At 35.0% G+C, this 13644-nt stretch overlaps 1 protein-coding gene across 1 annotated transcript in view; it reads left to right on the top strand.

The window, feature by feature from the left end:
• SPEF2 (sperm flagellar 2) overlaps nt 1-13644 on the top strand; it is an 81999-nt gene that overhangs the window by 15120 nt on the left and 53235 nt on the right. Inside the window, exons 7-12 of the mRNA XM_052777906.1 lie at nt 240-456; nt 5767-5955; nt 7138-7325; nt 9067-9235; nt 12736-12955; nt 13423-13553. Coding sequence (XP_052633866.1) covers nt 240-456; nt 5767-5955; nt 7138-7325; nt 9067-9235; nt 12736-12955; nt 13423-13553 — 1114 coding nt within the window. The remainder of the gene's footprint in view (nt 1-239; nt 457-5766; nt 5956-7137; nt 7326-9066; nt 9236-12735; nt 12956-13422; nt 13554-13644) is intronic.

The following is a 13644-nucleotide window of genomic DNA, read 5'->3' as shown; positions in this document are numbered from 1 at the left end:
CATATTAGCAAATCAACTAATTGGCAGTTGGCTCTAGTCAGTGCTGGAGCCCTCCTCTGGGCTTAGTGGTCATTGTGGGGCACAAGAGCACGAATAACTAGCCACGGTGCCCACAAAGAGTGCTGTTGTGCATTTGTCAGACTTGCACATAACTGTACGGGGATCTGTATGAAAACACCTCTACGAACCATAATTCCTATAAACTCAGTGATCTTTTTCTTTTTCATCTTTTCAATCAGCAATATAAAAGAATCACTGCAAACACAGAAGTTGCAAGAAACAACTCGAGAAATTACAGCACAGACAGCAACTGAGCTGTTAGGTATTTATTCAGATGATGACTATATAAGGAAAATTCAAAAACGTTTAGAGGAAGATATGTTTGCTAGAGAACAACGAGAAAAGAGACGACGAAAAATGCTAATGGCACAGTTAATAGCACATGAAGCTGAAGAGGTGAGAAAATGTATGCTGAAGTATATAACCCATGCACAATTAGAAATCTAAAAATTTGCTTACAAATATAAAAGAACAGGATTTTTGGAGGGTTGAATAAAATTTGCAGGGGATAAAGGGAGCTCTATACACTTATCTCTGAAAATAACTTTCATGCCAACTATTGTCTTTCCTTGAAAAATATGGAAGGTTGTCTGTTCTCTGTCACCACCTTTATGTCATACTTAACCCTTATAAATCATAAAGATCAAATGAAGGCAGCAGAGCTAAGATTATTAAAAATCAGTTGAAAACCTGCCTTCTATTTCCTCCACCCCTTCCAAAGTTGAACTTCAACCCCTTCCAAAGTTGAACTTCAAATTATCAAAATGTGTACTGGTTCTGAAGAAGACACTTACTAAAAAGCAACAAACATGGCATTCCTTGGTTGAAAACCTGTATTTACAAATGTGTCATGTAAAGTTTTTGATCTGGACTGGATGAATTCTGCAGTGGTTGTGATGGGTGGTATGAAGAAGCAAAACACTTGTTTTGCAGATCAGAGCTTTGATTTTTGATGTGTTATGGAATAGAAGATGTGTCTCTGGAGGATGTCTAAAAATGGATGTTGCAGGGTATTCCATTTCAATCCTGTCCTGTAAAGCACAAGCTTTTCAGATTCTTCCTCAGACACTCCTCATTCAAAAAGCAGCTCTTAGATTACTGACTTCACAGATCTTCTCTTTCGTAATGATTGTATCAAAACAGAACCTTGTAACTTCCTGGGTTTCTGTCATTTCTAGTTAGTATGCACTGTGAGTCCTTAGCTTAGATCACGTGTCGAACCCAGTATAGCCAAGCCTGATTCTACTGCTGTTGCATAATAATAGCACTTCAGATGCGTGGCAATTCTGAAAAGGAAGTGTGTGACATTATAAATATATTTAACCATTGGCACGTAATATCTGGAGATGTTTTTGAAGTCATTAAGAAAAAATTAAATTTGTTGGGGTAGGCATCTAGAAATTAGATGACTTGTCATTAACTATCCCAGCCCTATATTCTATGAAAACCACCTGTAGTGGCTTAGACCAAGAATCCGTCTATCCATGTATCCTGTCTCTGAGCCCTTCTTCAAAGAAATTCTATACCATGTTCGTGTTGATATGCATAGGCCATGAAGAAGTTTTGCAACACAGTTGTCCAAAATCACTGTAGTCCCAAAACTTGCTCTTAATCTGCTATCACCTGTTGCAGCCCCAGCACAACCCCAGCAGCCTGGACTAGTGGTTCCAAAAGCCATGACTATCAGCTGATGGCCATGTGGCCAGCAGCAATCGCTGGGGCATTTGGTGGATACAGCAGCTCTAAGCCAGCAAAGCCAGCCAGTGCTGTCGAGGAGGTCAGACAGCTGGTCCACCTGCAGTTGTAGTACAAGCCTTGTCAGTTTGAGATGGATGAATTGTTGCAATGTGTTGCCAATCAGGCTGGCTTCAGTGAGGCTCCAAAGCAAGGCAAAAGTAACAATAGTGTTCCTAACTTACCAGCAAGAAAAATCAGCATTGATATAGGAACAATAGAAGTCACAGACTGCAGGAATTAGAAGGAAAGACGAGTGGTTGACTGGAACAGTAGTCTGACCAGATCAGAGAATCTATTTAGTGATAATTTGATTCTAAATTAGCAGAGGAAGAGGTGTCTGGCTGGAACTCTATGAGGTTTCAGAAATTAGATGTTGCTTGACTTGAGAGAAGTGTGAAGCAAACTGAGATATTTTCTTTAAAAAATTAAAAAATATACAAAATAGTTGAAAGTTACTTTCCCCCTCCATTAGACATCAAACCAGAAAGGATTTGCAGACTGAAATTGTAGCTTTCTTGCAGACATTAGGGTCAGATTTTTACCTATACTGCACAAAACTTGAACACAGGGCACGGGATCATTTAGAGTCAAATGAATTTCCTCTCTTCAGAGTGCTTTAGTATGTTTCATGTCTGTATGTATAAACCTCTACTAAAAGAATCTTGTTCAAATTCTTGGGTTTTGGCACACTACAAAATGGAGCCTGGGAGAAAATATACTTTACAATTACATGACATTCCTCTATCCAGAGCACAGGGTGATGCCAGTCAGATTTTCATAGGCAGGAGTTGAAAGTGTTTGACAGTAACATGGCTTCATCCTAACTGAATCTTTGATCTCTACCATTTCAACAAAGTATTTGTTCTAAGTACTCGTTATTTTTAAAAGCTCTGTTCAGACTTTATCTCTCTGAATTTAAAAAGTTATCAGGAAGAAGTTACTGTCAGCAATAAATTGAGAAGATAAAAATGGGAGGGGAAATGAATTGTTACTAGATTATTGCTTGTCAGCCAAATAGATTTATGTATGCTAAGCTATAAGTTTTGGTCATAAATTTTATGACTACACAACAGGACAGAATTGTTTCATTTGTATGTAAATTAAACAAGGAAATAGAAAAATAGAAAAACATGATATAGTAATTATGTATGAACAACATGAAACATAAACACATTAATGTTTGGCCACTGGATGCCACTGTTGTCTCAAGTAGGTAAATGAAAAAAAGTGTGTATTATGCATTCTTAGTAATTTTTCAAATGGTTACTAGGATGTCCCATTTACGATATTTATGATTTCTTCAGACGCTTCACGGTCCTCTGTGAAGAAATTGGTGTAAAATCTGAGATAAAAAAATTGTACTACCATTTTTATTTTGCCTCTTATTATGTCCAGAAGTTTCAAAACTTTTCAAACTTAGGTGTTAGTACTTTGTCCATTCCTGCTTGTATGAAAGACAGCTACCAATGTTTCACTCCCCTATCCAATAAGCACCCTTTTTGAAATCAGGAGTTTGGTGTTCTGAATCATAATTTAGCCATTGTGTAGCTCTGAGTTAATTGCCTTTTCATATATTCTTGTTCCTCAAAAATTTCCTGCTGACTCTTTTTAGGCCTACGCAGCATGTCAAAATATTTGATCACTTAGAATATTGAAATTCTCTACCCTTCAGTTAACAAATAAAAAGTCTCTTTTGGCTGCTCTGAAGTGTTCTAAAGGAGTGCCCATTTCCTTTATAAAGAGCACATTCACCTAGATGAGGGGCTTTGATTTCTTGCTGGGCCAACTACTTGCACCATACACTTGATGGTTTGAGTATGACAAATGACTAGTCTGTTGGGGTGGCTCCTTCAGTTCCCTGTGAATTAGGATTTAAAGATCCATTTTCCTCTGGTGGAGTACTTACTGCTTTACTAATCCATGGCTGAAGATAAGCAGTTGCAACTGAAGAAAACAATAATGATATTTACTTGTAATAGGAAGCAAAGTCTGTGCATTGTCTACTCCTCTTTGAAATCTTAATGAAGTACTAAGTCCAAAGAAACAGCGGATAGAACTGAGGCAGCAAAGGACATCATGTGTCCTTTTATTGTCTTGACTTCATGAATGTAAGAGACAAACGGACAAATTAACTCTTCAGTAGGCAGTGCTGTTGGAAAATTTTATCACCTGAACTATATCAAATGACACATTGCATGAATATGAAAATATAGTGTGTATAAAGTTGTTACAATTGCATTGTTTTCCATTTCAGTTGCATGCATGATGATAATTCTGTGCATAGAAGAATAGTGTACAAACAGTACACTACAAATAGACTACAAACCAAAACACATTCAAAATTAGATCCTCATTTTGTGATAAGCTTTCTAAAGGACAATATCACGTGCAGGTGGAGCACTCTGGGATTAAAGCCTGAGATGACCATATCTTGCCATTAGAACTGTCATGCAGTGTCATGAGATTCAGTGCTAGGAAAGGGGAGTGCAAAGTTCACGTTTTGGCTAAAATAAGCAAAATGTTGAGGGATTTTTATATCAGCTTAGTCTTTTCAAGTCACCAGTATTTAATTGGAATGTACTTTATTCCCAGCAATTGTAAAGGGAAAGGAACTTAAAAATATGGAAGCAGTTTTGTTTGAAAAATATTGGCTTCCCCCTAACATCAACATTAAAGATCTAAATTAATTGGAAAGTTCTTGCATTTAATTCTTATTGTTGCAATTAAAATAGCCATGTTTTGCAGCTTTGTGTTAGAAATCTATTACAGATATCCTGGTTGCATTGTGTAGCACAGATCTAGACCTTTTTGTAGAGTTCTTTCATAAGTAGTATGATAATATGTAACAAAGTTTGATTTTTTATTTTTAGGGAATTTATGTAAAGTGTTCTGCCCTCTCTGTCACAGACAGCTGATGGAAAATAAACCAGGTTAAAAGAAAATAGAAGTGATACTTTATTTTGGTTGGCTTTTCATACTACTACTAACTGGCTTTACCTGTTCCTCTGTTCTTAGGAAAATGAATTTGAAATCTTCAGATCAGTTCCCAATTTAGGTCCTTAAATTTGAACACATTTCATAGCAGTTTGCTGCATCTGAAACAAATGTCCAGGGAATCAGAAATTTCCTCTAAAATTCTGCTGTAGGAGTGATATTTGGCAATGGCACTTGAAAGGCAAGTTGTCTAGACTGTGAAAGAACTTTAGGTTAGGATAAGCATTAGTTTAGATACCAAGAACAGGCTAGAGAAGTGCAGTAGTAAGATACTATTATGGTTTGACAAGTACTTTGAAAAGTAACAGTCTGCAGCCTTCAAAGTGTTTGTGCACACCAACCATGCTTCAAGCAATGGTTCAGAATGATTTTCTTATAGTACTGAATACGGGATTCTACTCATGTCCCAGTGAGAACACTGAAACTGTTACCCAGAAGTCTTGTATTTTCCTCTGTTCTGAATGCTTCTTCATATTCCCAGTCTCCCGAATGGAGGAGAGCGGCAGACATAATTACCCACATCCCAAGAAAGAAGGAAAAACTTCAAACCTGTAGAAGAATAGACTGATCAAGGATCCAGCTGAGAATGGGGACTGGTGAAGAGCAGGGATAAGTTAAGGATCTAAGGAAAGGGTATATCTTTACAAACAGAAGCAATTATTTGAAATATGCTGCAGTTTCTTTGCACGCAGGAAATATCAAAGTTAAATTTGAGTGAATCTGAACAAATGTATTTTTACTGAGTATCTCAGTTAAGACATATTTAGAATTGACTTCTATGGCTCTACAATCCTTACATAGTTTACAAAAATAGTACTTATAAATAGATACGTATGTTGTTCCAGATTTATGTATCAAATGAGCAGGTAGATGCTGTTATATGACTCCATTCATATTTCTCATATGAGACACTGATGAATTGTCTATGAAATAGTTTATAAGCTGTGCTTAATACTGTTATTTTTTATCTTTTAGGAGGCTTACCGGGAGGAGCAACTTATTTATAGACTAATGAGACAGTCTCAGCAGGAACGGAGGATTGCTGTTCAACTCATGCATGTTCGACATGAAAAAGAGGTGTTAAGGCAAAACAGAATTTTCAGGGAAAAACAATATGAAGAAAGACGACTGAAAGAGTTCCAGGAAGCTCTTGATAGAGAAGCGGTAAAAGATTATTTGCTCCCTGAATTGCTGCAGGGCTGTTGCAGTACCTTCCTGTTATGAAATGGAATTCATATTGTCAACTGTTAGAATTTAGGAGTTTTCTAGGGACAAGGTGATTTAGTGATGAATATATTCTTTTATCTAGGTTCAAAGTTACAGCTAAGTTAATAAGGGATAAAACTGAGCAACTAAAAGTCTTATTTTGATCTTTTCTTCCAAACTAATTTTAACTTTGTAGGAAGACATCTCTGTATGATGAGTTTAAAAGGCACAGTCTTGCAGAGACAAAATGACAAAAGGCAATGACATAAGATCCTGTTTCAAGAATTATGTTTTTCATTTCCTTTAGAGGCAATCTGTTAATATCCATTTTTGACAAATGCTGGAGGAGTTCCACTTGTGAGTGCTAATCTCTACCTTGGACCTTGGAGTTGATTAATAAATTAAAAGGACTCATAATCCTGTGGCAAACTGCCAAGTGCTATGCTCATAGTAGGCCATAATGTATGGTAGAAATCTTATTTTGCTCCTGCCAAAAACGATTAGCAGCTCCAAATCCTCCAACACAGCAGGAGACCTATGTAATCAGCAGCTATAGCTATTGATTACAACATCTCTTTAAGTACGCTGTTGGCCAAAAGGAACACACCATCACAGGAACTACTGATAATTTTCTACCATGACCAGAAATCTTTCTCAAAGATTGAACAGTATCAATAATATCAAATTATTTTCAGATCAGAATCTTGTAAGTTAAATTACTTGTCGTATATTCTAAATGAGTATTCTATTGTGGGTTTCAGTGGAACTAAGCCTTTACCAATGCATCTGCATAGTTGTTCATTACGAAGAGTAGACAGCATCATTTCATATTTCCCTGCCCTCTAAGAACTGAAGGTGTTCTTAATCTGTTTGTCAGGAAAGAAGTAATATATTTCTCTTTTATTTCATTATATTTTAGCAGCTAGAAAGCAAACAAACTGGAATTTATATAATGAATAAAAAATTTTAGATTTGTCTATGTGTTAATCTGCTTGCTGGCTATCCCAAGTCTCATGAAAATCTAGCTTTTTTAATTTCTTGACTTAAATAAGCACATTCATTTTCATTTCCAGGACTGTGCACTTCTGCACTTTCATTTTCTTTGCAATCTCAAATTTACTCTTTAAAAAAAAATTCTAGGCTCTTGCAAAACAAGAAAAAATTGATTATGAAGAACAAATTATCAAAGAAAGAGAATGTCATGAGAAAATTGCCACTGAAAGAGCTCAGGCACGTTATAAAAAGCATTATTCTATATGTTGGGAAGTGGTGAACCAAATCATTGATTTGTCAACAAAAGTAGGAGAATATCGTCTACTGACAAACAAGTGAGTATGGTAGCTGTTAGGCAAAAATAACAGCTGTTAGGTAGCTGTTAGGCTTCATTATTCAGACTGGTTTAAGCACCATAACATCTTATGGAGATTGTAAGATGTCTTACAGGACAGGTCCAATTAGTTTGTGTGGGAAAATGGTGACTTTACTTTTGTGTGAGGATTCACTGAGGTGTAATACAGGATGAACTAATGCTAAAGCCTTAGCATAATTTCTTGAAAACTCAGCTAACTTGAATCCTTAGGAGGCCAAGATCCACTAGTTCTACAGCTTGTGGAACTACTGATTTCCTTTTTATGAACAAAGTCCTAAGTTTAAAAGTTAAAAACTGAGTGGTGCTCATGTCATTTTAGATTGTGCTGCTAGTTGAACACTTCCTCGGTGTAACATAAACAGAATCAGTTTCCTAATATATATCAACTTGTCTGGACTGTCCAAAGAGTAGGGCAGTCCGAAATCTTCCAAGTCCTACATGCTGTGATTCCCTTTTCTGACATGCCCTAATTGCACAGGGTTTCTGAGAAGGTCCTAAAAAGGCAGTAACCTCCAAGTGCCTGTGCTGTACGAGTGTTTCCAAAACCATGGAGCAGGGTATTGTTGCTGTCGTTCTTTCATTAGTATTCAGTGATTAGACTATGGGGTAAGGCTTACAGCATTAGAAAGTATGCCAAAATCTTCATTGCCTTTTAGTGTAATTGTATGTTAAAATAATAAAGCTGTAACCATATGAAATACATATGATTATATTTTATGGAAATTATATAAATTTAGGCCCAGTGAGTACATGATAAAATAGTCAGCCTAGACACAGTTTAGTGATGATTTGATGATTTCCCTGTCTGACACACTCATGGTTCCAGTGTAGGCCAGTGTCACATTTTCTTGTACTGAGTGGTGCACAATATGTACAGATATTTGAAATATCTTTCCAAAGTATGCATATCAAGGTTGTATCTGCATTTACTGTGACTATAGGTATGCTTTGTCTGTCCTTCCATGCACTTCATTGTGCAGGATACATACAGTAGGTATTAAATTATTTTTTAACAGCACATGCAGAGTGTATTTAAAGCTATAACATTCAACTATCTACAATAATTTCTAAAAAAAAAAAAAAGTCAGTCCAAATTGATGTAATCTTAAGAAATAGTAGAAACTTTCATTTTGACCATTTGTTAAATTTAAGCTGTTATTTATATTGTTTATTTAGCAGCCATAGAATTCTAATGACATGTGAGCATCCTGTTTGCATTTAGCTTGCTACTATATGCAGTTTTTCTTGTTTCATATGAATATTTTTCCTTTCTAAAAGAAAAAAAAATAGTTTAATTACTCATATAATTCTAAAGTAATTTTAGCTTCCAGGAAAAAATTCTATAGATTTTTGGTGAGAGGAAGCTTTACCCCACAAAAGGGAAGAATATTTTGGAGCAGGGAAAAACAGCTATGGCAGTACTACTGCTACAGAGCTCTGCCAGCTAAATACTGTGTGATGACACATTTATGAAAATACTGAAGCCTATAAGTGCCTATGGCTGTCATATAAATAACCAAGCACTTATAAAAAGCTGTAATAACTATAGAAAGCATTATAAACTATATCTAGTTTAGCATATGCTTGTTTCATGATTGTGATTCTTGTAAATTTGGGTCCATTATTCTCAAATTTCTAACCCCTTTAATTTTTGTTTTGGAACTCTCCCCCCTCCCCCCCCCCCCCCCCCCCCCCCGCAGCAGAATTCCATTAAAATTGATGCTTGATTGGAAGGAATTTTTTTTTAATGGAAAACCGATGTATGAACAAGCCTCAGTTCAACCTTTGCCAAATGAACCAAACGCAGAACAACTTGTAGAGCTGAATAAAATGAATCTGTTAGATGAAAAAGATTATGGTGAATACAAGGTACATCAAACTGATAAGACATAATGGAAGATAATACACCTTGATTTTTCATAATCATAAACATTTTGTTGTGATGTTTCATTTTGTTCTTTTATTAGTTTCTGAAACCAGATTTTTACATGCATTTTCTTTTAATTTCCTGAGGTTCTATATGAAATATATGGCTATATTTTATGTTAGTAGCACTGGAGAACTGCTGCAATTTTAAAACATTGTTACAATTTCATTCTTGTATATAACATTGATTATGTTTCTTTCCTGAGTTCATAGGACCAACATGTTAATTGCAATGCAATTAATTTTTAGCTAATAGGAATTTGAAAGTGTGCTTAATGCTACCGTGTTTCAAAATGCAACAGAAAGTAGCCAGCAAAAGCAAGTAAAATTAAATACTCTATCTGTTACAAAACCTGATAGTCTTAATTTCAGCAATTTTGAGTGAAAACTTTCTAGCAAGATTTATTGGTTTGAGTGATCCATTTATTTTAAGATGGTAATGTTTGTGAAAATTATTAAAAATGGCTGACATTTTTTCTTAACCATCTATTAGAATACAAGTAACTATTTTTCAGGGTACCTTAAAACTTTTCTTCAACTTAACAATACATTAATGTAATTTCACAAGTGAAAGATGAATTTTGTTGATGTTTCCCTGTTAAAATGTATTATACAATTTTTTCCAAATTACATCAATAATGGTTTTCTTTGGAAAAAAAATAATCCTGCTAGGTATTTAGTCTTTTCAAATAATCTCTTTAACTAGCATATGGCTATCATGGCAAATAACCCGTCTTTGACTTGTTGGGAAATAATAACTATAATACATATGTGCTTTTATCCACATCCTGAATCAATTGGTATGTTTTCTTTTGCAATGAGTATAAATGTTACAAGTTTTGTGATGAATGCCTGACAGCTCAATTTACTTTGGTTTCAATCTTAACATATATTTACCTGATTTATCTATTTATAAGGTCCTTGTGCAGACCATATCAACTCATGTAATGGATTTCATGATCAGTTTCTTTAGGTGAAAAAAGGCATATGTACAAGACCAACAGGGAGGACATACAGGCAGTGAACAGTTATTGGGGAACACTAATGAAAATTTTTTTCAGTCGTATTGTTGTTTATATTACAAAGTCTTGTAGTCTTCCCTAGATGTAAGGGCACTGAAGGTCACAAACATTTAATGACACATTTAAAGCCTCTTTTTTGCTACCAGTCTGTTTCAAGTGCACATTCACATAATTTTTTTTTTCCAGATGTTGTTAGTCTTATGTCTTTCTGAATCAGTATTAATCAAAAGCTGGTATCATATGACATGTCTAAAATTGTTGGCACCACTTCATACTTATGTATTCTAAAAATCTAAGTAAACAGCAATACCTTCAAAGTATTGCTTCTAGAAAAAAGGGTATTGCAGGGCATTCTGGCAAAGTTTATGCTGATTTTCTTAACCCTTGAGAAAAATGCCCAGCACAGGCAACTTGGCATCTCTCAAGAATACTAAGTTTGCATTAGGAATACTGACTGAAAACATCAAATGTATTTGATAAAATACAAGAACAAAATACAGTGCTATCAGTGAGTTGCACATTCCACATTAGATTGAGCCTGAAAATATTTGGAAACTACCACATCATCAGTTGTGGAAATAAATTAATGGAATCACCCAAAACAAGCGTAACAGTAGGCACTGCTCAAAATATCAAATAATTTCCAGTTTTGATCAAGAGTCTTGACCAGGAGTTAAATAACTCTCACCTGGATACCTGAAAACTTGTTTCTGATAGGTAAGCTACTTTAGCTCAAGACAGATACAGTCTAGCAATCTTCTGGTTAAAAGGGCAAGAAATCTGAAAGGTGAGTGCTTCAAATGGGGAGCCCATTCCATTTGGAATTAATTTTTCCTACAAGTCTGATAGAATTTAAAATAACTAATCCATCTCTGCTTCCATGTTTAAGGAAGTAAGGAAGAATGGTTCAGATGGGACAAGGTTTTAGTTTTTTAAAGCATGTCTTTTTCAATTACATATTAAGAAGGACGTTTTCTGAGATATATTAGAGAGGGTATATTGTGCAACTCAAAGATTTTTTTTGTTTTTACTGATTAAAAATAGGTGATATTTTCATTTAGAGTGATACTAAGTTACATTGTGTTATTATCTCTAATGCACATATGTTCGAAGTCAACACTGATCAAGTTCCGTTAGTAGAATGTATGCTGTGGCAATATATCATTCATGATAGTAAGTTCAGGAAAAGGTTGCATATTGTACCTGGAACATGAATTCAAAACATTATATTTCAATAGAACTTTGAAACTGGTTGCTGCTTCTGATGGTGATTAAATATTTAATGTATAGAATGATACAATTGCTTAGGTTGAAAAGGATATGGAGGTCATTTAGTTCAACGTCTTTGCTCAAAGCAGGGCCAACTTCTGAGTCAGATAAGGTTGCTCAGTACCTTGTCTGGTCAGGTTTCAAGTATTTCCAAGGACAGAATTTCCACAGACTCTCTGTCCAACCTGTTGCTGTGCTTAACCACTCTCATTGTGAACATTTTTTATCTTCATTTTTTTTTCCTAGTCGGGATTTCTCTTGCTGAAACATTTGACTTTGCCACTAAATAATAATTAATACAGGACTAGTATTATCCTGCATACTAAAATGTTCTCTTTTAGTTTCTCATAGCATAAAGTGCACATCAGTACTTTCCTAGTGTAACAAGATCCAATACTGGTAGAGTGTATATTAGAGTGGCAAAAGCACAATTCCCCATTCAGTTCTTCTGACTACATCCTTCCATTCTCATCTTTCTTCCAGTGTGATTGTCAGTAAAAGTATCTTTACTAGCCAAACCTCATTAAGCTGTATGCTGGTAACTTATATCACTGATAAATTTATATTGGTCTCAGAGTAGATGAACTGGAAGATTCTACTTAGTATTTCCTTCTCTTAAAATTGTTTGAATTATATGGTGGTTTGTTTGGCTTGGGTTGGTTTTGGGTTGTTGGGCTTTGGGTTTTTTTCTCTCTATTGAATGTGTGTTAGGCAAATATATATATTAGAAACCTTTGTCTGTAAAAATTTTCAAAAATTTTTATGTGATACTGGGCAATAATGTTGCCCAGTTTTTAGAATGCTGAATATTAGGCTACTGGGCTTCTATTCCAAAAATCTGCTACTAATTCATTCTGTGGTATTGGTGAAATGATTTTTCATGTTTATGGAATTAAAAAAAATTATTCTTGGACTCTATGAAGGAAGTTGTAGGAGTACTTGTCTCTCTCAACTAGGTATTAGTGAATATCAATAAATGCTTAATGATTATGACATAATTATAGCTTTTAGCAAGGGTCTATTCCTACAAATATTTAGTACTATTCAGATTTGGTTATTTTATGTATTGTGTTTGTGTATAAATACATATATCTAGAAAGATGAAAGACAAGGCATATTGACAAATTATTTGGTAATTTGTCATTTATACAGAGAATGACAGGGGAATGGTGCCCAACTGAAGAGAACAGTGAAAACAAACCTCCTCTTAATAATAACATACTGGGTCATGTGCTTCGTAGACTGATGGAGATTTTCTATCCTCCAAAACCCAAATCTTCACCACCTTTATTTCCTCCATTTCCTATCAAGGGATGTATTTTGGGAAAACTTTTTAGTGGAAAAACTACCTGTGCAAAGTTTATTGAAAAAGGTAGAGATTTTTCTTTTTTTTCCCTAAAATTCTTAAAAATGTTTATTTGCATTAAAATCCCACTCTTAAAATGAAAATTGTTTGGGCAAATCCTTGCATTACTAATCCTTGAACCTCAGATGCATCGGTATTTTGCAGGGATTGGTTGCAAGTCATTCATTCATTATCTTCCAAAATAAGATTAAAAACACTTGAACTTGAATATAGTGTTCATATAGTATTACTTCTGCATTAAGAATTTGAAAATGCTTTTGGCAGATTCTCTGGGGATATTTGTTATAGAAGAGACTAGCAAGATAGCTAGGTGATTGTGGGGACACACTGTGCAGTGGTTACAGAGAAGAGACAGTGGAAGCAACTTTCATCAACAGCCCAAATGAAATCATTCACTTAATTGCCAGTAATAGTCTCTCTGTATGTATGCTCAACTCAAACTGTGTAAGTTATCTAATTTTTTTGTGTATTAGTTTGCAATATTCAGGTACTATCTGTTGATACTCTGGTTCAGGAAGCCATCCAAGCTTTTCTTAAAAATGAAATGAAAAGTGAGCACAATGTGATTCCACAAGAAGCAGAGAGTTCCGGGGAAAAAAATGCGGTAAGCATTTTTTGTTGATTTTGGGTTTGGCTCCAACAGGAAGGTGAGAATGAAAAATATAAGGAAGAAAGCATATTGTTTCAATTTTTTT

This window comes from Harpia harpyja, chromosome Z, assembly GCF_026419915.1.
Source record: "Harpia harpyja isolate bHarHar1 chromosome Z, bHarHar1 primary haplotype, whole genome shotgun sequence".
In the NCBI taxonomy this organism is placed as follows: domain Eukaryota; kingdom Metazoa; phylum Chordata; class Aves; order Accipitriformes; family Accipitridae; genus Harpia; species Harpia harpyja.
This window is presented reverse-complemented; position numbering and strand designations above follow the sequence as displayed.